This window comes from Anabrus simplex, chromosome 1, assembly GCF_040414725.1.
Source record: "Anabrus simplex isolate iqAnaSimp1 chromosome 1, ASM4041472v1, whole genome shotgun sequence".
Taxonomy (NCBI): Eukaryota; Metazoa; Arthropoda; class Insecta; order Orthoptera; family Tettigoniidae; genus Anabrus; species Anabrus simplex.
In genome coordinates, this window is record NC_090265.1 from 267,126,715 (window position 1) to 267,154,140 (window position 27,426).

Sequence of the window (27,426 nt, forward strand, 5' to 3'; positions counted from 1 at the left end):
TGGGTAAAGTAATGTGATTTTGATTTTGTATTCCTGGCTTAATTGCGCCTCAATTTGACTGGTGTGACACATGATACGTAATGTGAGTATTGTGTTAAAATTTTAATAATGAGTACAAGACATGGTAGATGAATAATGACTTACTAACCTCATTGAATTGAATATTGTAGTAAGGTTGCAAGCTAACGTAATTCAGTATTAATTTCCCTGTTTTGAGTTCCCTTGCAACATCAAAAAAATTTCTTTGTTTTGTTTTTTCCTTACCATTGGGTGATTAAGAATACACACAGTAACTTAATTTAGTAGTTATAATGGATTTATTCAGTTATAAAGCAAAATTTTGGGTAAAAGTCTGGCCGGTAATTTCCTGCATTTTATAGTTTAATTAGGAGTTTTAGTTGTAATGAGTATGGTCGTTTGTGACAGTATTAGGTATACTTTAATGTTATACATTTTGGGATAAGATGAGAATTTTATTAATGTGCACAGTAGGGATTTTTGGTAAAGTTTTTGTACTAGGGTAAACTCCAACGGATTTTTCCTTTAGAATTTGAATATTTTCCTAAATTCTGAAATAGCACTTGCCAATGGGGCTGGGGTATCCCAGAACTATGGGAGGTGTTACAATAAAAAACCCAGCCTTGAACTCAGCTAATTTTGGCCTATGGCCTTATTTCTTCAGTTCGACGTTTCTGCTATGTCTGCTGTTCCAGTGACCGCAATACCACGGCCCCTTCTCAATATATGGTGTCTGTTTAGAGCCTGCAATGTACCTATTGGCCACTAATATCCGATGATGGAATGGGAAGGTGTTCCTTATGGCGGCAGTCGGAAGTGCTGCGCCAGCAAACTTCGCTTGTTATGGGCCAGTTCACTAAGTTGTTGGGCTATGCTGAGGCTGCAAGAGAGCACAGGTGGGACTGCAATATCGATGGAGATCGTTGGCATCGGCCACAGCCAGCGCCTTCATTTGACAGCGATACCGACGCTCTACTTGTGATTGTTTTTACCTGTACAGACGTTCCTGACGAGAAAGAAGATCAAAATTTGCAGTGTGGTGCAATTGTAGTGTTGCGAGAGTCTTCAAATCTCCATTAAAACCTACATTTAAATTCATTTAGGATTGTGTTTATCGAGCGGAGCTCGAATTTGGGAGGTAGAGAAACTCGCCGGTGGTGGGACGGAGAACTGGAAATAAACATTGTGTTTTATGAAATTATTATTTAGTTAGAAAATGTAAACTATTTACTTTTTAGTTTAAGGAAAAAACAAGAAAAGAATTTGGACTCACAAACTTTAGAAAATCATTAATTACCGGTATAGTATTTCTTAATTTTATTATTTGCACATATCAAGTTGATATATGGAATTGTACATGAACACTGCAAGATGCGAGAAGTATTTTTGAAGTGATTTTTTGATATTTAAATTTTATGTAGTTGATCATTTAAATTAATGTCAGGAAGTGTGAAGGAAAAATATTCTGTAGGTCAAAGCACAATATTATATTGTGCTTTAAACGTGCGCGGTACATAACTTTTGGAACTGTAGGTACTGCACGTGGAGAGTTCAGGTGATGCAATTCCTCTTGCTTCAGCAAGTTAGAAAAAGGCCATATACGGTCATGCAATTTGATTGGCCAAAATAACAGCCTTTCCAATTGGCAAAAAAACTGAGAATCTAGTGGAATTGTGTACTGTTGGTTGATTGTGATTTGTCCGTTTACGGACTTCTGCCGCTTCGCGTGCATTATGTGATTTGGCCGCATCTATTCCATCTCACCGTCCCACAGTGGGTAATTTCTAGCATCCAGCCGGCCAAAAATAATATTTTCAACCCTTGTCTTTGGTGCACATTTTCTGTGAATCGTGTTTATAAGATTCTTGGGTACAGTAATTAAGTATTGAAAAGTCGCGCTGTCTGATTATATAATCTCACCGAAGGTCTAAAGTGGCTCTCCTCCGTTAGGGCATCATATCCTGGCGAGGCTAGCGCGCAGTTATTACGTGAGGGCTCAGTAAGGACGTCAGAACGAAATATTTCTTTAGCTTGCAATGTGATTATGTTAGTTGAAGGTATGTATTTTTATATACTATGTAGTATTTTCTGAAAATTACTATATTTTTGTCCGGAATATGCACTTAAAATTCAGGTACAGGGTGTCCAAACGCTATCTAATTATACAAATTTGAGCTGACTTTCAAAATGGATTGCCTTTGATTTCCACAATGAGGTCTTTTGGAAGTGTTATCTGTACTTTAGTGAATAGAAAACTGTGACATTTTGCTGCGACCAGGCGCGACCATGAGAGTAATAATTTTTTTTCAGAAGCCATGTACTCTGTAACCCGGAGGTCGGTTTTCGAGCTGTTATGGAACAGCAAGGAATATAAGCGGAACGATGCTACTGCGAATGTTGTAATTTAACATGTAGGCTTTAAGGATTGTTCCGAGGATATATACAAGTCAATAAGGAAGTCTGTCAGTATTTTGTGTGCTAAAATTCGATCACGCTGGACAAAATATAGTAGAAAAGGGGACAAATTGCTGAAGTACAATAAAATTTGGTTCGACCAGAGAATGGGCCTTGCAGAAGGACGTGCATCACAGCAATGTCAGGATGAGCCTACCAGTACTATAGCTCATTCCATGTTAAAAAAACAGTATTGCTCTTATGACAACAGGGTTGCCATACCGAACGGCTTTCCTCAACGCCATCACAGGAAAACGGCGGCACATAAATTTGTGAAATTCAGTATTTAAGTTCAAGACAAAAGGCTGAAGAAACTAAGCAAAAACTTATTCTTATGAACTAAAGGGGACGCGGGGTTTACAGGGGCCATTTATATTTGTGCAGAATCAGAGGTAAACTACGGTACATAAGAAACCTCAGCACTGAAATATAAGGCAAATTGCGGGAGAAAATAGACAGATAATGTTATGGGCTCGAGGAGCAGGGGATGTATTTAATTACATTTGATAAATTTATCCAGACAATAAAAGCTAGAAAAAAGACGCAATAAATAAATACGGCAGATGACCATAAAAGATCACAGTATTAATGTTAAAGAAAGAAATCACACACGTAGGCTTATCACATAACACTGATTTAAAGCCTAAAATACACACGCAATAAATCAACACTGTACATGACTTCACTAGAGAAGTGAGCTGCGAACGGTTCACAGAGCGGTTGACATGAGCTTCACATCACTGTGGTAGATGGAAAAGTCTGCAGTGCATTGTCTTCCTATCAGTCTTCCCAAAGGTGCTATATATGTGGCGCGTCCCCTAAAGGGATGACTGAAGTGACTGAAAGAGTAATTAACCCAACAACACTTAAGTTTGGGTTATGACCACTTCATGCACGAATTCGATGTTTCGAATGCCTTTTACATATAGCGTACAGACTTGACATAAGAAAGTGGCAAATAAGAGATGCCGAGGAGAAGAAACTGGTTGAAGAAAGAAGAATATACAGGTTCGGTTCAGGGAGCAAACGGGTCTATTGGTTGATATCCGAAGCAAAGTGCTGGCAATACCAATGATGGAAACCGCTAGAAGATTCTTCAGAGAGGCTTCCACTTCTGCGGATATTACTGGAGTAGATCTAAATTTAATAAACCATCTACATGTCATCTTAGAAACTCTTTCATATGGGTATGCCATTGATGAAGTGACATTTGGAATCTACGCAAAGGAAACTATACTATTGTACTTACAAAAATACAAATCGTACTACATGCCTGTAACTTTGCACAATCTCTTGGTTCATGGAGAGGAGGTAATTAGGCATTGTATAGAACCTATTGGTCAACTCGCTGAGGAAGCCCAGGAGACCAGGAATAAGGATAACAGGAAACCTTCCGGAAAGGACTCAAATACTGACCTTTTCAATAGGCTGCTTATATCATCGGACCATTACATTACCAGAATAGGGAAATCAAAGAGGAGGAAGTTAATTCTGCTTTCACGAGAAGTGTTCAACTTACTGTATGAGTCTCCTGTATCTGGTTCTGCCAAAGGAGATAATGGCAGTGAAGTTAGCGATTCTGATGTAACTGCATCTAATGACTAAGTACATGTATTCCTGTATTTGTTTGTAAACACTCTAAACAGCATGTCCCACTATTAACATCTATTTAATTTCTTAAAGCTATAACGAAAAATGATTATAATTAGAAAGATTACTAATTCTATTCCTGGCGTAGTAATTTGTTCTTTGTACTTGATTGACCACACACTTAATTATCTCCAATAATAGCAGTTACATACTAAGTTTTATGTAAATCGGTCCATTAGTTTCCGAGATATGATTTTTGGCCGGCTAGATTCCTGAAATTACGCACTGTGCGTCCTCAGGAGCGGTCGCGCTTGAGGGCTCCCCTCGGGGAACTCCTATCCTCCTTGGTAAGTGCTATTTCCATGTTTTCTGATTATGTTTGATTTTATTTAATTCCTTCTGTGTTTCGGTATTTTCTCGTCTAATGTAATTTAAATTCAACGTATCTGAGTTTGCTCTAGATTCCCATCATCTATAATTTCAATTCTTTGAAGGACTGTTATGACAGACAGTCAACTGTATTTTGTTATTGACAACACTTTGTATTTCTGCATAATCTTATGATATCAAACTTTGTGTTTCCAAAGTTACTTAAGAATCCAGATTATGTCATTATTTTGGTTTACCTAATGGATCTGTATCTTTTGTTAATTTTAATATAGTTGAGCAAGAGGGTGATTCTTGAGAACCTTTTCTTCCCCATAACGTCATACCTTCTCATGGACCTCAATAGGGCCCTTGCACGTTCCACACTCCTGTACTTAGTTGTCGTTTATTAGGCTTGTAAGTTTTCCTTCGCATATGGTTTGATTTTGCGTATTTATTATCTACCGTCCTATTTCCAAGTTTTGATGTGTAACCAGCGCTACGGTGTCATTTTACTGTTTCCCTTTTACATTAAGTGTCAATTATTATTAGTGTTTTCTTATTATTATTATTATTAGGTCATGTATTATTATTATTATATAGAAACAATGCTACACTGAATTATTTCTCGAGCGCGGCTACAGCAGTATGTGATGAGTTAAGAGCTACGGATGAGGATGATGTGTCTTATGCAGGTAAGCTTCATCAAATAAAAGCAGAACAAGGATACAAAACTAACGGATGCCAGAAGAGACTCTAAAGATCCTACTTATGAATATTTAATTATCACATACGACATATGACTTTTACCTAAAATACCTACAGAAGGAGTGTTCTATCTCAGGCAGCTGTGGATGTATATCCTAGATGTTCATGTCTGGAATGACGAATCTGATATGATGCGTTTGTAGACAGAAAATATTGCTTCTCGGGGATCCTGTGAAATAGGTTCATGCCTACTAAAAATTTTGGGTGACAAGCAGTTAACACAAAACAAAACTTTGGTTCTTCGCAGATTCATGTAGTGGCCAAAATAAGAATATGGTTATCTTTATTCTATATTACATTTTAGTACATACTGGGAAGTTTGATTAAATAAAACATTTGTTTATGGTGCCTGGCCACACATTTTTGCCAAGTGACAGTGATATGGGAATGATAGAGAAAAGGTCTTGACAAGCCGATTATGTTTACACTCCCGAACAATGGAGAAACGTTAAAAGGACCCGGGTCAAAAAGCCATTTACAGTAGTGGACCTGGAATGTGCAGACTTCAAGGATTTAAAAACACTCAAACATTGTAGTTCTAAGGGTAGAAAAGTACTGTGTAGAGAAATGACAACAATAAAAGTAGCAAAAGACGAGCCAGGTTTCCTCTTCCTTAAGTTCTCACACTCACATTCAGAGTCATAGACAAAAGTTCATATTTTCCAGAAACAACCTGGGAGGCCAAAAAAGAACAAAAAATTGAAAGTGTTGCTTACAAACGAATTGTTGAAAGCAGCACTGGAAAATGTGACTACCCTGTACCCATCAAGAATGGATATTAATCACTTAAAACCCAGATTAGCTGTGTCTACTGCCATATATTCCAGTAGTGCATCACGGGCTAGATTTAAGCCCAAACTAACTACAGGTACTAAGAAAGTGAAAGATCTTGACACTGAAAATCAAGAACGGGAAAATATCCTAATTTACAGTATTATCTTCTTTGTATACAGCGTTAATTTAAAACTAATATTGTTTTATTAACAACTAGCTGACCCGACAGACGTCGTTCTGTCAAAAATAAATGACAATGGAACGAACTCAAATTCAGTCTGCACTGCATGCAAAAATCAGAATAATGCAAGTGACTACATCATGAACATCAAATGAGTTAATGTTCTACCGCTACCAAAAGTTAGTAAGGAACTACTGGAAACACGTGTTTTCATTACCTGCAATAGAAATATCTTGATTGTGAATAAGGAAGTGCTCAAATAGGTCGCAGCATATCACTACCCAGAAATAACCCTGACTGACTGTAACGTAGATGTGAACTGTTCAGTAGGTCTTCAAATCCCTCACAGAGCCATAATTATCCCCCGTTGCAAATCAAGTAATTTGATAAGTTGATGGCGTGAAGATAGTGTGGCAAAACTTACTCCTCTTTCTTCATAAGAAATAACTGGCACAGAAAACACTGATTCCAATCAACACTATGAAGATATTTTTCATTGTAAAGCTTTACGATACACAATATTTTTTGTTTGATTACCTGACACGTAAACAAACAAAGTTGATGGTTTTCCAACAAGGGAACAGGCAACATACAATTGGCCATGTGAGAAACATGGGTTTTCAAGATAATTTCTGCAAACACTCAATGACCACCCCTGGGATTTATTTATGGTCATAGCAAAAGCGAGCTTTACTGGAAACTGCAGTCGTTCAAATTCAAATGGTATGTCAGTCGGAAGCATAGGGGTGCGTGGTATCAAAACGTCTTCTCCTGTATTCTTCCCCGTTAGAATAGTGCTTCGATCACGTTGTTCAGTAATGTTTTGACCACTAGCCGTGTGCCTGGCAAATTGAATTCATAGATCCAATAGCAATGCATTGGTAGGCACTGTAGTCAATTGAAACATCGTAACTGAAAGCAGCTAGATTCAAACTTGGAAGATTATTAGCTGAACGACGCGCTGCATGGGTTTGTGATATCCGAAGCCTTTCAGTTTCATTTCGCTCTTCACATTGTTGTGTCCGATTAGACTGAAAATTAGCTTTAGCATTTCGAGTTCTTCGACCGAAGTTGTTCCGCCTGCGTCTTATAGGCGGCATAAGTCTTGAAATGTATATGGAAGCACACACAAAATAAACCAATCAACCAACGAAATCGATGAACGTGTATGTTGAGAAGCGAAGATTTAAAAACAATCATGGTAGGCACAGGTCTCTAACTATAACAGAACACGACACTGCATGTGACTGTCTGGAGAGCGTATGTTTGGGAGATCCGTACCGGCAGTAGAGACAGCCAGACAGCAAGCCAGGCAGCAGAGTTACGCGCGAAACCAAAACCCAAGGAGACATTCTTCCTGTCATAAACTGAGAACTAAGCGAGATAAGAACTTGGTGTTTGTTTTAAAAATAACTTCCATATATCTGAAGACCATTTGCCTCGCTTTGATACCCCATGCAAATTGAATAGCAAAGAAGTTGGCCAGCGACTGACTTTTTCGTGCCTGCACATAAAAATCTCTGAACGTGACTGAAAAGAAACACAAATAGTGCATGTTCTTATCATTTAAATTTAAAAACAACTTATCTACGTCGAGCTGAAATGTTCCTCTACAAGCAGGGAAAATCTTACAAAAATAGTGAATATAAAATAGGAGTTATGACATGATAAGTTCTATGCAATGAAGATTTTGCATTTGAGGTAACATTCCATTATATTAACATTTTCACAGTCAATTATTTTGTAAACCTTTTTTCGTTAACGGCTTGAAATTTTGTACATAATCCAATATTCACCCATTTGAACCGATAACAATGAGAATTACGGACATTTGGCAAATGCGCTGGATTAGAGGAGGACAGCGCTAAGCGCAAATGTGGGAGAAGGAAAGAGACGAACATTTTGAATGGAAAAAGAGAAATGGGGCTTTTACGTTTTTCCTGGCATTTCTTCCAATTTTTCTCTCCGTAAAAACCTTACTCAGACTTTGGCGAATATTTGAAAAAAAGAATTAGCTGAATTGATCCAGCCATTCCCGAGTTTTGCGCTTAGCAACACATTTAGCAATTCATTTTTATTTATATAGATTAAAGTTTAAAATGTTATTCTACTCCTAATTTTCTGAGTTACACTAATATGTAATTAATTTGAAGACTATAAATTGATATTTATATTTTCAATTTTGTTGTGTGTTTTGTATAATCTAATAAAACCTTATTTATCACGGAACTTTGGTTTTTTTTTTTGGTTTAGCCCCTTCTCTTACTCAGGCACTCAAATGCCCCATCTGTTATTATTACAGAGCTTTGAGAAAATAGTTGCAATGCTTCATCTGTCACAAATATCAGAATTCTATCATGTTCTCCATGCCCTAGCCAAATCTCGGAAATTCAATGTTAAAGTGTATGGAGGAATAATCTCAAACTTCTTGGAAGCGGTGACCTGTTTACATTCTGGTATCTGTTTGTGGTCCTCAATAGTGCCTGCCTTTCCAGCATGAGTTATGCTTCTTCACTGTTTACTGTAGCTAGTTCTTCTCATACTATTGATGATGGAGGAATATTTAATAACTGTAAAGCCCATTGTCTTATGTTGGCAACAACCGTCGTCCTCACACAGACCTCTGCATGCCGCTGTTAATGGGTGTGACCTCCAGACTTGAAGACATGTACTGAATATTGTTCCAGTGGTCTTGTTATACATGTTGCATTGCAAATATCCCTTTGAGAGCACCTCCAGTACATTTTCCAGTCATCTTTGCTCTTTAGTCTAAAATGATATTAAAAATTATTGTGAACCAAGAACTTCTTTCCTTTACTGGTTGAAACCATCAAAGTTGCCATACTGAGATTCTTACACGTGAAGAGTAAATATTACATCACAGTAAATCACTTTTCACAGCAATTGTAACGCATTATTATATGTATAATGTATCCACTAACTATGACAAAGTAACTGTTAGACATGCTTTATTTAGACCTGTACCGGGAGGTACATCTCTACGCCGCACATTTAAATCTTGCGCCTAAAAGAACCCGTCTACAGGAGAAACAGAGAACTTGAAAGCTAGACCTACTTAAACCATTACTCAGAAGATGTCACTACAGTAATTAGACGTAATTTTCTTATTATGAAGTTTCATGTACTGTATGAAATTCTACGTGTTTTGTTGACCAGTCATCAAGAAGTTTGGACCTTTTCAACTGATGTCACTGATAATAAACTATGATCATGCACCCTGGTCCGAAGTAGAAGAACCTTTTTTGAAGAAGTTTTGTATTCATAAGTTATTTTTTTTACTAAATTATGTTCATTCATTTTGGGTTGGCAATATTGATCTTTTCTTTCCGCCAGTTTTGAATTTAGCCAATCATGAATTTCTGTAATTAATTTTCAGCCCATCACAGGCTTCTTCCTCGATTCTGAGTGTCACTTTTGGATGTCAACCAATAAAAGTGAGAGGGTGTGGCTGGTTTATTCATGAAAGGTCTCGAACCTTCCCCGAGGGTTTATAAACTGCGGATTTTCACGTTTCTTGACCATTTGATCAACATACAACTAGAGAGAGAGAGAGAGAGAGAGAGAGGTGTGTGTGTGTGAAGCAGGAGGCGGGAGGCGCCTCTTTCATCAGGCAGCAGTTCTTCAGTAAGGTAATGGCCTATTAACATCTTCCTTGCTAGCGGTTTAACCCGAGGGGGAGGTCCGAAACTTTAACCATGTAACCTACCTTTCTGAAAATGTAATTTCTGCCGGCTTATGTAAAAACTTCATAATATCTTTAACTGAAAATCGGGGATAGTGAGTGACGTACTCTCTCCTTCATATTGGTTTGAAGTGACTACGTTCTGTAACTGGTTTTCTTCCTTTCCGTAAAGCCTTAAATTATTCTTACACAGGTCACCTCCATAGTTTGGGAACAGCCCCTGTTTCATCGGCCTAGTGCCCCTTAGGTTTTTGGAAATCATATCTAGGAGTGCAAGTACTCGCCTCCATTCAATTTGTGTTTCGGGCCATTTACTTAACCTGTTCTTTCCTACTACGGCCCAATAGGTTGGGTACTAGATACCCCTGTTTCAAATCTTGAAAGTTGTGCCTTGATGGCAAGTAATTGTAGTTTGCTGGTATTGCCTTGCGTAGGTTGTGAACTGAGAGCATGGTAGCTCTTTTTGAAGTGTTGTAAAAAAGCCTCTGGGAGGCTTGATATTGTGTATTGGGAGCAAGCGCTCCAGGTATTTTGAGGATTTCTGCCCTTTTGTAAATTTATGCCCTTCTGTACAGTTTGAGCTGGAAGCTCAAAAATTGTAATACTAGGGGCTTGTAGCCCAAGAATGTTAAAGTTCTGGAATGTTGGATCTTTCTAAGTCTTGTTTCTAAATTGCTATGTCATTGTAATCTCACTAAGTGAAAAGTTGTTAAAGTTTTATTGTTTTTTGAAAATATAACCTTTGTTAAAATTTTAAATTAGCTGTGACTTTGTAGTTACACCCATTCATACCGCCACCTTCTTTCACCTCTGCTGGTCCATGGGTAGCCCCGTAACAAACCTAATTTACTTTTAGACACTTCGGTTCATTATAGCTTTTTGCCTTAGATCACATCCAACTTGGACTTTCTTGATTTTTGGACCTACTGCCTTGTAGACCAACTGCCTGTAGACCTACTGACTTTGAAGATTATTGATTCAATTTGGCAGATCAATTGTGGTATACAGTGTATTTTGTATGAGTTTTGTTTTGAGCTGTTGTAGTGATGTGATGATGGTATTGTGAGTGGAACAGAGTTATGATGTAGCAAGTTAATAATACTGTAGTTCAGTTGTAATGTTGGTATGTCACTGCCATTAGAGCTGAGTTTTATATCTATTCTGCTCGACGGACAATTGTCAATCAAGAATTGCTGCGTACATATATCTATGTTTTATTATATTGTGTGGGTGTTTAGTGATAATACATCAACAGTAGTGACTTTTATTGCTACATCGTCGCATCTAGCCTATGTTAAAAATTGAACAATATGATGTGGTGGCCAAGACCAAAACATAGGCTCAAAATGGTTCCCCTTATATATATTAAAGATTTCACAGATAAAACAAACTCGGCATAATAATAATGCCACAAAGTTTGTTTTGTTTTTCATATGTTATCTAAGTAATTTGTTATACATAAGCAGCCACAGATAAACGCTATTGGATACAACAACATTTGGAATAAAAGTATAAACTCACCTTCTGAAAGTCTCAACATATCAGTAAAATGCTAACTTTAATAACGGAAATGTGTAACTACCAATTAAGAAGAAAAGAGAAGAGAAAAGAGAACTAAATTAAAAACAAAAAGCCATGGAGATTTCCATGCATACTCCTATCACCATGCTTCTCTGCTCTTAGCCTCTGGCATGCTAGAATAAAGGAACGTGCTACTCTTCCTCCTCTTTCCTTTCCTCTCCTCTCCTCATCCAAATGAGAAGGGAGTATAACAAGAGCCATACCCTAACCTGCGCGGTCGCAGGATGTGCTGCTTCGGAGGGATTGAGCGTCCCTCCTGCTCCTTTGGAAGGTTCTGCAGATTAACTTCTACCATGCCAAGGAAGTCGTCCCTTGTCAGCCGATTCTCGTCAAACACTTGTAATACTAGCTTGTGTTCTGTTGGTTTCACCTGAAACATAATTGTTTCTATATAACAAACAATAAAATTAGAATTAATTTTGAAGAAGTTCAGCTGTACTGTAACCAATTTGTAAGGGCTTTTAAATATATTAATAATAATATATAATAATAATAATAATAATAATAATAATAATAATAATAATAATAATAATAATAATAATAATAATAATAATAATAATAATAATAATAATAATAATAATAATAATGTTCAAAGACTATTCAGAATATTTCACATTTTCAAATATCTGTTTAGAGGAGAGGACATGATGACTATGAGGAAAACTGAAGCGTATATGCAGAAGTGTGTTTGAAAAAACCCTTAATACCATACGATTTTTAGAAGTAATTTGGAAATAAGGTGATATATGTGGTATGTTCAGTTCTCATCATGTACAGATCACTTTTTATATTTTCCATTATTTAGAAATAATGCCTTCCAACAAAGGTAGCCAGTAAGAAGACTGTTACAGGATAGTACAGAATACATACATTTATAATACAGGGCAATTCAAAATGATGGACCCGATTTCCATAAATTTATTCTATGAAATGTAATGAACATATAATACTGTGGGATATGTGCAAAGAAAGGCGAACTCTCAAAGTTTAGTTCAGTTTAGATTTCATCCCACGTGGTTGCACTTTCAGCCGTTACGAGCACGCAGGAAGCGAGTAAAAAAAAAAAAAAAAAATGGCTGTGGCTGGAGAGCAGAATGGAAGTTCTGAGTTCCCAAGGAGGGAATTAGATATTTTTCCACCAATAGAGCATGTCAAAAAACAGAACAGATGTAAGGCTTTTCAGGCGTTTGCTCTATTACCAGTGTTTCGTCTTAGGTCTGACACCCCAGCGTCAGTGGGTAGGATCTGACACATCCCACTCTGATGAGTCTAGTGTCAGACCTAAGACGAAATGCTGGTAATAGAGAATGCCTGAAAAGCCTTACATCTGATCTGGAGAGCAGAAGTCGTTCTGTGTGCTTGATTACCATGTAAACAAGTCTATGATTAGTGTTTAACGGCATTTCCGTACCAGGTATGGAAGAGACCCACCTACTGGAAAAGCCATTCGTGCGTGGTATGCTAAATTCAGAGACAGGCTGCATCTGTAAGCAAAAGTCGACTGGCCGTCTTTCAACCGGGGAAGAGATAGTGGAACATGTTCGCGCCAGTTTCATGCGGAGTCCGCAGAAGTCCACCTACTGGGCAGCGAGGCAACTTGAACTTCCACAGGCAACTGTTCGGCGCATTCTGTGGAAAAGTTTACGAATGAAACCCTAACGCAACTGGTGCAGGCCTTAAAAGATACTGATTATGCTGTTCGAACGTCCTTCTGTGCTGATTTTCTCGCATTAATGGAAAACAATGGGTTCTCCAAAAGGATAATTTTCGGAGATGAAGCGACTTTTCACCTTTCCGGGACTGTGAATAGACAACGTAAGGATCTTCCACTAACATTGGACGCCTTCATGCCCGCATCACAGCAGCCATCGCAGAGATTGACCGCAACACACTACACAAGGTTTGGCAGGAGATAGGCTATTGGCTTGATGTATGTTGTGTTTCACGAAGTGTTCACATAGAACACTTGTGATATGACTGAAAAAAACTTTTGAGAGTTTACCGTTCTTAGCACATCTCACATTATGATATGTTTATTAGATTTCACAGAATAAATTTATGAAATCAGGTCCATCATTTTGAATTGCCCTGTGAAACATGCTGGTCAAGCATGGTTTCAAAAATGTCTTACCAATGTTTCACTGAATACGTATCAAACTGTTACTATATGTGTTTCCGGCTTTTATCGATAGAGGGCAGCCCCCTCTGTCAAGAGCACTGAGCATTGATGATCTTGTTTCGACTAGGTCTTTTAATTATCTTCTCCTTGATTTTTATTTTGTTCTGCTGATGGAGAAGAATAATAATATGGAGTCCTCACACACAGAAGCAATGTTATTACCTTTCAAATGGATGTATTTTAGATTTAAAACCGTGCTAAATCACTGCACGATTAACGTGTTCTGAAGATTGATATTGAGGGTAATGTACCCGTTTGAATTTGCATCTCTTGTGTATGATCATTCTTCCTTTAATTTTTTTTAATTATATTGGGTGGCCGAAAACTCGTCTTGATACTCGGGGATTGGATTGTATGTGTTTGTGTGTGTTGTTGATATAAATGTAGTGCAACTAAATCTGAGCCTCTGTCTATTATAATGGGCTTCTCAATTAAACATCTTTGCCCTCGGTTGGAAGCATGGTTCGTGTGTCGATCGGAAGATTTATTCTGGCCGTACACAGCGATATTTGAGGGTGATCTACGTGTGGAAATGAAGCCCCGACTTGTGCCGCTGACGTTCGCGGTGAATGGAACTATTTGGCCGCTAATGACGTTTGTCCTTATTAACTTTTGGTTGTGTTGCACTCTGCGAGTTGGCCGGATTTGCCTGTTTGCATCGGTGGCCACTGTCATTTGCCTTTGAGGCGTTTCGTTAGTGTGGTTGAATGAGCCGAGTATTAAGATGAAGTATCGGTCTATTGAATTTATTTTTATCCGTTCATAATCACCCCTTTTCTCTCTGATGCTGCCTCTTCTCCTTATTTGGTGCGCATCGCGATCGTTTTCGATCTGGACGCTGCCATTTTTATTTATTTCCTTCTTCGCCGCACGCTGGCCCGTGTTAATCTGATTGATTTATTTTCCGTTCTTTTCCCCAATGTATCTTTTTCTCTTTGCCCGCTTGGGTTATCTTTTTCATGGGTCGAGCCTTTTTGTGTGCTCCTTGGTGTGTGGGAATCTAATGAAAAGAGATCATGGTATTGTTTAATAAAATGAAAAAAAAGGAATGTTATTAAAAAAAGATAAGAAGTGAAGTAAGGGTGAAATGAATAAGGTACTCCCGACTTGTAATTAAGTATTGGCCCTCAATAAATGGGAGCAATCAATTTAAGGCCTAGCCTAAAGCTATTCTCTTCGTAAATGTTGTATGCGAGGTCGTCATGAGTAAAAATGCTAAGATCCCTTGCGTAATTATGCAACTGTGCATGTGTGTATTGATGAGTTCAGGGTATCATGATTGTCATTCGGGCTAACCCATATACATATGTATTACCCAATTATAATCTTATATTTTCTTTCTCAATTAATTCTTTAATTAATGTTGCTTTTCAATAAACATTCATTTATCACCTATTTGGAATCTGACTCAAAGTAGTGTTAGTTTAAGCTAGTACTGATTTAGGTGAATAACATTTCCAGTTCAGGGCAGAGTTATACGCCCTTCTTGGTCGCGGTTCACTGTATGTATTTATGTCAGATTGAGGGTGGGTGTGGCTCACCTGTATATAGCTATGCTGGAGTTAAGTTAGACTAAAATGATGGTCCAAAATTTGGTAATAATAATAATAATAATAATAATAATAATAATAATAATAATAATAATAATAATAATAATAATAATAATAATAATAATAATAAAGGCTTTACGTCCCACACTCAAAATTAGTTTCAGCAGACTGAACAGCTGAGCTTGCATCAAGGAGATAGTGGGTTCGAACCTCACTGTCGGCAGCCCTGAAGATGGTTCTCTGTGGTATCCCATTTTCACACCAGGCAAATGCTGGGGCTGTACCTTAGTTATGGCCATGGTCGTTTCCTTCTCACTCCTAGATCTTTCTTATCCCATCGACACCATAAGACCTATCTGTGTCGGTGTGACATACGCAAATTGTACTTTTTTTTTTAAAAAAAACAGACTGAAGAACCTAACAGTTAAAATATAACTGAGTCAAAACTGAAAGTAATACAAAAACAAAACAAAAAAAACTTCAGCAAACTGTTTGTCAATTATTATTACTATTATTTATTTCCTCCCTTGTGAACCATATGACCTTGCTGCAGTGGGGAGGCTTGCACGTTCTAGTGAAGCAGATAGCCAAGCCGCGGGTGCAACCATATGAGATGGGCATCGGTCGAGAGACCAGACTAACGAATAGTTCATCGAATGTGGGGTAGCAGCCTTTCGGAAGTTACAAGGTCGGCAGTCTATATGATTGACTGATATGGCCTTGTAATAATACTCAACATGGCTTAGCTGTGTTGACACTGCTGCACGGCTGAAAGCAACGGGAAACTACAGCCGTAACTAACTCCCGAGGACATGTAGCTCTCTCTGTATGAATGACGTACTGATAATGGCTTCCTCCTGCGTAAAAATTCCAGAGGTAAAATAGTCCTCCAATCGGATCGCCAGGTGGGGACTACACGAAAGTGGGAGATCTACAGGAAGACAGATACTAACATTTTGCGAGCTGGAGCGTGGAATGTTAGAAGTTTGAATTGTTGTGGTAGGTTAGAGAATCTGAAAAGGGAGATGGATAGACTAAAGTTAGATGTAGTTGGTATAAGTGAAGTACGTTGGCAGGAAGAGCAGGATTTTTGGTCAGGCGACTACAGAATTATCAACACAAAATCAAACAAGAGAAATGCAGGAGTTGGTTTAATAATGAATAAGAAAATGGGGCAGTGGGTAAGCTACTATGACCAGCATAGTGAAAGGATTATTGTTGTCAAGATAGACACCAAACCAATACCCACTACAATGGTGCAGGTCTATATGCCTACTAGTTCAGCGGATGATGACGTTGAGAGAATATATGAAGAGATAGAAGATTGAATGCAATATGTAAAAGGTGACGAGAATCTAATTGTGATGGGAGACTGGAATGCAGTGGTAGGCCAAGGAAGAGAAGGCAATGCAGTAGGAGAATTTGGATTGGGACAAAGGAACGAAAGAGGAAGTTGGCTGGTTGAATTCTGCACCAATCAAAATTTAGTCCTGGCTAATACTTGGTTCAAACGCCACAAACGATGGCTGTACACATGGACGAGACCTGGAAACACTTGAAGGTATCAAATTGACTTCATTATGATCAGGCAGAGATTCAGAAACCAGGTGTTGGATTGAAAAACTTTCCCAGGAGCAGATGAGGACCCTGATCACAACTTGTTGGTTATTCCTTTCAGACCTAAAAGAAAACTGGCAGTGTGAATTTTTGTTTGTACGTCAAAAACTGACTAAAATGCTCTTAAATACATATATTTTTAGTTTACTCTACAAAATAAAAATTAACATCTGAAAAAAAAGCACCCGCACAATTGTGCGTGTCAGGACTTACTTCACTACTTACAAAAAAGAAAAATTACCTCAATGCAGGTGAATATACAGATCAAATGTTCTATTTTCCAGTGGGGAATAATTTAAAACAATTAAATCTTTGTTCAAACACAAGTAAACGTTACATTTTCTACATTGAGGAGGAGTTTTGATATTACTGCCCTTTTGGCAGCAGCAGCTTGTCGTCAGACCTGAATGAAATCTGGAGGTGTCAAAACGTCAAAAACTTACTAAAATGCTCTCAAATACAGGTTTTTACAGTTTACTTTACAAAATAAGAACTATCGGCTGGAAAACAGAATCCACACAATTGTGCGGGTCAGGACTTCATTCATTACTTGTAAAAAATAAAAAATATAAAATTTCATCTCAGTACATGTGAATATGCACATGTACATGATCAACTGTTCTATTTTACAGTGTGGAACGATTTTAAACAGTTAAAATCTTATATATTACATTTCTCATGTAGAGTATGAGTTTTTCTTTCTCGGTCCTTTTTGCGACAGCACCCAGTACTCCTGCATGCATTGGCTGTAAGGAAACCTAGCCCACCCAATGTGCGTATCAATATTCAAAACCTCATGGTATTACGTACGATGTTGAAAGTTCACAATTTACGTTTGGTACACAATCTACACACTTCATAGATTATATTCTGATATTCAGTAAAACTTCTAGATTAATATGAATGCAATAAATAAATACTTACTTTAGGCATTACTGCTTCCCACCATAATGCTAATGAAATGTATTTTTAAACTCTTCTTCCTTACCCCTGGTGGTCAAGTACTAAATAAAAACAGCTGAAGTACATGCTACGTGTCCCGCACAAGCACTGCAGTCCGGTCTAGCACCAAGAAAACGTCAAATAAGCTCAGACATAAATAAAATACGAACCCGCACAATTGTGCGTACACGGTCTGAAAGGGTTATGAAATGCCATCTGAAGTTGAAGAAATTGAAGAAGGGAAGGAATCCAGTGAGATGGGATCTAGACAAATTGAAGGAAAGGAGTGCGAAGGATTGTTTCAAGGAACATGTTGCACAAGGACTAAATGGAAAGGCTGAAGGAAACACAGCAGAAGAAGAATGGACAGTCATGAGGAATGAGGTCAGTAGATCTGCCGAAGAGATGTTAGGAAGAAAGGAAAGATCAACAAAGAATAAATAGATAATTCAAGAGATACTAGACCTGATCGATAAACGATGAAAATACAAGAATGAAAAAAAAAATGAAGAGGGCAGAAAAGAATACAGGCTATTAAATGATGAAGTGGGTAGGAAGTGCAGGGCATTTAAGGAAGAATGGCTGAAGGAGAAGTGAAAGGAAGTTTAAAGTTGTGTGGCTCTAGGAAAGGTTGATGCTGCATACAAGAAAATCAAACAAACCTTTGGAGAAAGGAAAACTAGGTGTATGAATATTAAGAGTTCAGATGCAAAACCACTTCTAGGGAAAGAAGACAAGGCAGAAAGATGGCAGAAACATATCCAATAAGGATGTAGATGATATGGTTCTGGAACAAGAAGAGGCTGTCGATGCTGATGAAATGGACGAACCGATTTTGAGGTCAGAATTCGACAGAGCTTTGAGAGATCTAAACAGGAACAAAGCACCTGGAATTGATGACATTCCCTCTGAATTACTGACTGCTTTAGCAGAAACCAGAAGGGCGAGGTTATTCCATTTAGTGGGTAAGACGTATGAGACAGAAGTGCCATCCGATTCTTGGCAGAATGTTGTAACACCTAATACCAAGAAAGACGGTGCTGACAAGTGTGAAAACTACCGCACCATTAGTTTATTATCTCACGCCTGCAAAATTCTAACAAATATTATTTTAGAAGAATGTCCGGCTGCATGGCTAAATGGTTAGCGTGGTGGCCTTTGGTCACAGGAGCCCTGGGTTCGATTCCCGGCAGGGTCGAGAATTTTATCCATCATTTGTTAATTTCGCTGGCACAGGGGCTGGGTGTATGTGTCGTCTTCATCACCATTTCATCCTCATCATGACGCGCAGGTTTCCTACGGGCGTCAAATCAAAAGACCTGCACCTGGCGAGCCGAACATGTGCTCAGACATTCTCGGCACTAAAAGCCATACGCCATTTCATTTACAGAAGAATGGAAAAGCAAGATGAAACTGAGTTGGGAGAAGATAAATTTGGTTTCAGAAGAAATGTAGGAGCACGTGAAGCAATCCTGAATTTACATCTCATCTTAGAGGATCGAATTAAGAAGAGCATGCCCACATACATGGCATTCATAGATCTAGAAAAGGCATTTGATACTGCTGACTGGACCAAGCCATTTGAGATTCTGAAGGGGATTGGGATCAGGTACCGAGAAAGAACAATTATCTACGATCTATATAAAAATCAGTTGGCAGTGATAAGAATCGAGGGCTATGAAAAAGCAGCAGCAATCCACAAAGGGGTGAGGCAAGGCTGCAGTTTGTCCTCCCTCCTTTTCAATGTTTATATAGAACAGGCACTAAAGGAAATCAAAGAAGAATTTGGAAAGGGAATAACAATCCAAGAAGAGGAAATCAAAACCTTGAGATCTGCCGATGATATTATTTTATCTGAAAACGCAGAAGATCTGGAGAAGTTGCTGAATGGTATGGACGGAGTCTTGGGTGAGGAGTACAAGATGAAAATAAATAAGTCCAAAACAAAAGTAATGGAGTGCAGTCATATGAAGTCAGGTGATGCAGGAAATATTAGATTAGGAAATAAAGTCTTAAAGGAAGTGGATGAATATTGTTATTTGGATGATAAAATAACTGATGATGGCAGAAGTAAGGACATAAAATGCAAGCTAGCACAAGCAAGGAAGGCCTTTCTTAAGAAAAGAAATTTGCTCACTTCGAACATTGATATTGGAATTAGAAAAGTGTTATTGAAGACTTACGTTTGGAGCATGGCATTGTATGGAAGTGAAACATGGACGATAACTCGCTCAGAAAGAAAGAGGATAGAAGCTTTTGAAATGTGGTGTTACAGAAGAATGCTGAAGGTGAGATGGATATATCGAATCACAAATGAAGAGATAATTAATCAGATTGGTGAGAGATCATTGTGGCTAAATTTGACGAGAGGAAGAGTTAGAATGATAGGACACATCTTAAGACACCCAGGATTTGTGCAATTGGTTTTTGAGGGAAGTATAGGGTGTAAGAACGGTAGGAGTAGACCAAGGTATGAATATGACAAGCAGATTAGAGCAGATGTAGGATGCAGCAATTATGTAGAAATGAAAATGTTAACACAGGAGAGGGTGGTAATGAAAGCTGCATCGAACCAATCTATGAACTGATGACTCAACAACATTCAATATTTGGCACACTTTTGTGGTAACGATATCCAAGTGATTGTACAGATTATAAGAAATCAAAGCATGATAAACCTTAATTTACACTACATTTTCACACAGAATTTGAACCCATAAATTTCCGAACAATTCCAGACGTGGTAATGACCACAATCTTCTGCATGGTCTTGTAGATGTTGGTGTTGACATCCAACTTCTTCAGTCTTTCCATCAGAGTTTTAGGTATAGCAACTGCACTCGAAAGGATGATTGGTACAATTATCACCTCTTAATAGTGCCATAGTTTTTTAATATGTTCTGCTAGTGGTACTTGTTGATTTTCTCGGTACACTTTTCATGGAGGTTCCCGGTGTTTGGGACAGCTATGTTGATCAGAACGGCATGTTTTATTCCCTTCTCTAACACCACTATATCTGGTCTGTTGTGTACAGTCGTCTTATCCATGATAACTGTTCGGCCCCAGTACATTTTAATCTCATCATTTTCGAGTACATTTTGAGGGCTGTACTTAAAAAAAAAGGAAGTTTTTCATCAACCAGTCTGTATTTAATAGCAAGTTCCTGGTGCAAAATTTTGGCAACTGGATCGTGGCGTTCCTTATACTCCCTCCCTGAGAAGTGTACGCATTCAAAAGTAACAAGGTGGATGGTGTCTTGCATTTGGCAGCCATATCGGCACGAGTCCCTCGTGACTGGAAATTCTAAGTTCTCTCATGACTGTCGGGTCTCTCACCAGGTTTTTCAGATAGCTTCTGGTTGGAATGACTTGGTCTTGTATATCCAACATAAAACATTCTGTTTCAGGGAGCATTTGACCTTTAGGTGACATTTTCATTCCTTGGTCATCAGGCAGCACAGTGTCTTTTCATGATTTTCAATGTCAGTCTTGCTCCATTTGATCACTCCGAAGGAGTAGCTAAGAACTGGTATCGCATAGGTGTTGATTGCTTCGGTCATATTAGTTGCCGTTTAGGCCTGATTTTAGGATTAACCAGGTCCGTCTAACAAATTCAAAATTATATTATTATTATTATTATTATTATTATTATTATTATTATTATTATTATTATTATTATTCCTCTCTAAATAGTTAGAGAAATTGGGAAATGCCTTTTGGTCCCAGTTTCAATGACAGTGAAATCCTGACATTCACCTCCCCATGATAGAGAGGGGGACAACGGTTGTATATATATTATATACAGGCGGCTAGCGAATGCAAAGACCGAGTATCACCCAGTATAAGGAGACCACCTTCAACCAAATGCCAATGGCCTCCTATGAGGGCAGATGAGCAGGTAGGAGGAAGGGCACTCTCTTGCCCTTGGAGTGAGAAACTGCTCCTAAAGACAAAAGAGCCACTAGATGGCCAACAGCATAGGATGGGAAAGGGAACAGGAAACCACTCCATAAAAGACCTGAATGGGTATCCCAAACAACGGCTGGTTGAGAACCTTGGAGGTTGCACCCATGTTTAGTAAGTGTACCTGATAAAATTCAAGAAATATTTGTCTGACAAGCAGACATTACATTATAACCAGCAAATCCTATTCTAATAGAAGGGCGAGGGTGAGTACCTGGCGCCTTAAAACTGGGACTACTTGGCTAAGATATGGCAACCCTGACAGAAAAGTTTCTGGTCCTCCAGGTTGAAAGCGGCACATTGGATTAACGGCTCTATTGCATAAAAAAGAAAAAGAAGAAAAAAGGTTGTTACGAATATCTCACATTTGCCTCAGATGAATAAGAATGGATATCAAAATATGACGACCCTGAAATGGAAATCGGCTTTACAAATAGAAACTTGGAATGTAAGAATCCTGTATAAACCTGGATCCTTCAAAATCTTCAGTCAACAGCTGGAGAAGTATAGAGTGGGAATTGCTGCAATTCAAGAGACTAGATTATTAGGTAATGATATACAGAACATACACTTTTAAGAGTGGTAAAGAAACTGGACCCCCCCGAATTTGGTACTGCATTTTGTGTCCAAAATTCATCAGTGCTGTCCTTTGAACAAGTGAATGAAAGACTATGCTATTTGAGGGTACATTCTAAATGGTTTAACATATCACTGGTGAACTTCCATGCCCCCACAAACGACAAGGATGATCACGTTAAAGACTCCTTTTATGAGGATTTGTTAGAACTGTGGAATAAATTACCCAAATATGATGTCAAAATGATTTTGGGTAATTTAAATGCAAAAGTCGGGAAGGAAGAAATTTTTGTGCCAACAATAGGAAGGGAAAGTCTGCATGACAAAAGCCATTAGACTTATCAATTTTGCTACATCCACAAACATGAATGTGCGGAGTACCACTTTCCCACATAAACATAAGGAAACACGGTATTCGTATGACAGTAAGACTGCCAATCAGATAGATCATGTACTAATTGATAACAGGCATAGAAAATCCATATCTGATATCAGAGCTTAAAGAGGAGCTGAGATAGGATCTGATCACAATATGATAATTGCTTCTGTTAAAATAATTGAATTGAAAACCCCTTGTAAGTCACAGACTAAGGAAAGATGCAAAGTTGACACTGAGAAACTGAAGCAGGAGGATGAAAGATTAAAGTATAATGTGGAAATTGCACACAGATTTGATATTCTGGGAGAAGATCCTACAGAAGACACTGATGAAACAAATGATGAAGTTTGTGAACAAATATGGAGTAAAGTTTGTGAACAAATATGGAGTAACGCAAAACAAATCATGACAACAGTAGCAATAAAAGTGATACCAAAAGGTGTTGGTAAGAAAAAGAAATGGTTTGATGAGGCATGTCAAGATGCAGTTAATGAAGTGGCAATATGGTGTAATAAGTGGCTGCAGTCTAATAAGAATGTAGATTTTAGGAACTACACAGAGAAAAAAGAAATAATGTAGTAAATTAATTCGTAGAAAGAAAAAAGTCTATCTGAGACACAAATAGAATCAATCCAAGATGACTACTGAAACAGGAACATCTGCAAGATGTAAGGAACTGACAACACAATTAAAAAAAAGAATTAAACCAAGATTGAGTATTATGGGAGATAAGTCTGGAAATGTAATTGCTTATCAGGACAAATTATTAAATTAACTTACTGTAAGCAATACTTCAAATCCTTGCTGAATTGTGATGATCCAGAAACCTGTATTGCTAAATCATCTAGTTCCCCGTCAGAAAAACAAATACCAAAGCCATCATATCAAGAGGTATTACAAAGTATTATACATTTAAAAAAACAATAAAGCTTCAGGTAGTGACAACATTCCTGCTGAACTTATTAAATACGATAATGAATACGGTAATGAAATGAAATGGTGTATGGCTTTTAGTGCCGGGAGTGTCCAAGGACAAGTTCGGCTCGCCAGATGCAGGTCTTTTGATTTGACTCCCGTGGGCGACCTGCGCGTCGTGATGAAGATGAAATGATGATGAGGACGACACATAAACCCAGCCCCCGTGCCGGCGAAATTAACAAATTATGTTTAACCCGATCCTGCTGGGAATCGAACCTGGGACCCCTGTGACCGAAGGCCAATATGCTAACCATTTAGCCATGGAGCCGGACATTAAATACGGTGGAGAAGGATTACATAAATACATATATATGATCATTCTAAGGATACGGCACGATGAAATTATTCCAAAAGAATGGCAGGAATCACTTATTGTCCCAATTCATAAAGGAGGGGATAAGGAAGAACTGCAAAATTGTGCTATATCTCTTGTAAACACGGCCTACAAAATTCTGTCTTTTATTCTTTTACAGCATTTAAAACCATTTGCTGGAAATGGTATTGGGGACTATCAGAACGGTTTTCGTAGTAACAGATCCACTACAGACAACATATTTGCAGTTAAGAGTATTAATGATAAGGTGTGGGAACACAAGGAATCGGTTCATTATCTCTTCATAGATTTCTTCCAGGCATATGAATCAATCCATAGAGAAGGGCTGTGGAACATCATGATGGAGTTTGGCTTTCCCATAAAATTAATTAACATGTGCAAACTGTGTATGGATGTGTTTTGCTCAAAGGCAGAAAATCAAGTTCCTTCCAGAATAAAACTGGTCTGAGACAAGGGGATGCATTATCTCCTCTTCTATTCAACACTGCACTGGAGGAGATTATCAGGAAATTAGCTCTTGTACCTGCTGGCATCATATTGGGGAGACAACATAAAGTCCTTGCATGTGCAGATGATAATGTTCTTATTGCCGTACTGAATTAGAAATTAGGCAGTTATTTGTGGAACTAGAGGAAATGGCAGCAAAAACTGGTTTATGGGTAAATGATAAAAAGACATTACATGGTTGTACAGAGACCAAATCATGAGGAGATTGATAGATTGCTTTTGAAGATAGGGAAATATATGTATAAAAGAGTATTGGTGTATTAATCGATGAGCAAAACCGAAGGCAACAGGAACACCAAGCTAAATTTAGAATGCAAATAAGGCATTTTACTCTATGAGCCCTGTATTGAGCTCCAAGTTTTTAACAAGGAATGCAAAAATGACTATCTACAATACTATCATTCGACCAGTACTTGTGTATGGCTCCGAGACATGGAGTATAACCAAGAAAGAGCAGCAGCAGTTGCAAGTCTTTGAGAATAAAGTTTATAGAAAAATATTTGGCCCATGGTTCGATCCTGTCTCTCAAAGCTGGCAGAAAAGATCTAATTATGAGATTTACACCCTCTCTTAATAACACACTATAATGGGTGTGATAGAATCCAACAGACTGCACTGGGCTGGACATGTACTGAGGATGCAGGATAACAGAGCACCAGTAGATCTATACAAGGGATCTCTTACTGGGTAAAGACCTTCAGGAAGACCCTGAAGCACCTGGAAGGAGGAGATAAACAAGGTATGCCGGACCCTCCAAACTGATAACTGGGAAGAGCAGGCTCAAGATCGAAAAGGATGGAAGAGGATTGTGAGATCGGCACGGGAACTTCACATCCTTCAGAAGCCTACGGAGTGAGTGATTATTATTATTATTATTATTATTATTATTATTATTATTATTATTATTATTATTATTATTATTATTATTATTATTATTGTACCAGAGGTACACCCGACCCGTACATTTAAACTAAGCACCTTGGACAAGGCCCTCTGTAAAGTTTGAAATGACTATTACAAGAAGTTTGAATATTTCTCAACAGATGTTGCTACTATAAACTTATGTTGTGCCATCTGGTGTGAAGATGAAGTATTAAAATTCAAGAGTAATTTTGTATGTTAAGATTTCCTAAACTGAATTGTTTATACTTTGTTTTCAGTGTGCTAAAGTTTACAACACTTCTATCTCTTCCCGCCAACTTAAGATGTTAGCCAATGAAAAATTTTGTACATTTATTTTTTTGGCCAATCAAAACTTTCTGGTAGTTATTTGATTATCCAAATAGAATTGGAGGGGTGTCTGGCCCTTGGTCCAGAGTTTTCTGGAACCTTCCCCTCTGCTATAAAAGCTGGCACTTTTCGGACCAGACTGTCCTCGTGATTGCTCCAGTCTCAACCATCCTCAGGAGGTCCAGCAGCTCAAGGTAATGGCAATTTCTGATTAACTATGTGATAGTCTTTGAAAGCTAGCTCGAGGGGAAGATTTCAAATCTTTAGTTATGTAACCTAATTTTCTAAAATGTAAAATTCCAACTTTAAATGTAAATTTCAAACTAGTCAAAAGGACTCAACCGAAATCAGGGAATATAGAGTGATGTACCCTTGTGTTCCCTCTCAACTTGATTGTAAGGTGACTATGATTTTGTAACCTTTTCTATCTTGTAATTTCTGTAACTTAAATATTTTTCTCCATTCAGTCACCTCTGTAGTATAGGCTTAGACTCTGTAACGTCGGGCCATAAGCCCCAATAGGGTTTTATGCATTTTCAGTCATTTTTAAGGAGCACAACTGTTCACCTCCTCACCATTTTGGTTTTTCAGCCAGTAACTTTAACCTTTTGTTTTCACCAAAGGCCATGTAGTATGGGTATTTATTAACCCTGTTAACCTCTGTTTCATTCATTTCACGTTAAAGATATCTGAATGTTGAGCATATAAGACAGTGAACGCTTGTTAATTTTGTTAAATGTAGGTTGTGCCTTTGATAGGCCTGGAAAGTGGAAAATTATAGAGCAAAGATGCTCTTCCCTTTAATTGTAAAGGTTGAATAGTGCCTTGGAAGGCTGGAATAGTACAATGTTTGGGAGAGTAGTCTCCTAAATAAATTTTATGGAGCAAAGGTGCTCTTGTAAGATAGCATATTTGGGATACTCTGTCTCTTAGTAGTGTAAAAGAAATTGGGAGATCCATCTCCTTGACTAGTGATTTAAAGGAGAAGTAGTGCTCAGGTAAAATTTGTAATTGGGAGCTTCAAGCTCAGCCTGTAAAACTGTTCTCTCATTATTTTGACCTCTCTAAAAGTGTTTTCAAGCTTACAAGCTAACTTTTATAACCAACTGTTAATTACTTGTCAAAGTATTAAGATTTGAAAAGAAAAAGAAAGGAAAGGTTAAGAAAATAAATAAATCTGCCAATTTTAAACTTTTAATTCAATCTTTCGATTTTCGTATATCCACCCATTCATTCCCGCACCTTCTTTCACCTCTGCTCTCCATAATATCTTCGTAACAATTATTATTATTATTATTATTATTATTATTATCATTGTTATTATTTTTATTACATCATATGTATATATGATACGATTGTGTTGTTTGTGAGGTTATGTCATGAGACATGCACTGTATATAGACCTTTATATCAGTTCAATTAATGTAACCTGTATATAATTTATTCTTACCTGTAGATATATTTTGTAATCCACTACAACATTGTGAAACATACTGTAACTTCCAGAATGATACTGGGTAGATGAGAACGATGGAGAATATTCTGTACACTATATGTATTATTAAGCACTCTAGAATGTCTGGAGAATCTGAGAGAAATAAAATACCCTCTCGCAGACCAAAAACAGGTATTGCCAGAAAACATCTTGAGGCAGTGTGATTGTTACTGGCCCAAGCCAAGGGTTGGAAGTGGAAACCTCATCCACACATGCTAGAGAAGCATCCATGTTACCTCCAC

General features: G+C 37.9%; 1 protein-coding gene across 3 annotated transcripts in view; it reads right to left on the reverse strand.

The window, feature by feature from the left end:
• Nedd4 (E3 ubiquitin-protein ligase Nedd4) overlaps positions 1 to 27,426 on the reverse strand; it is a 592,743-nt gene that overhangs the window by 278,056 nt on the left and 287,261 nt on the right. For 2 of the 3 annotated variants that reach the window (XM_067159503.2, XM_067159516.2), the window contains exon 5: positions 11,639 to 11,805. In XM_067159503.2, the coding sequence (XP_067015604.1) occupies positions 11,639 to 11,805 (167 nt within the window). The remainder of the gene's footprint in view (positions 1 to 11,638; positions 11,806 to 27,426) is intronic. The other variant, XM_067159509.2, reaches the window with a different exon arrangement.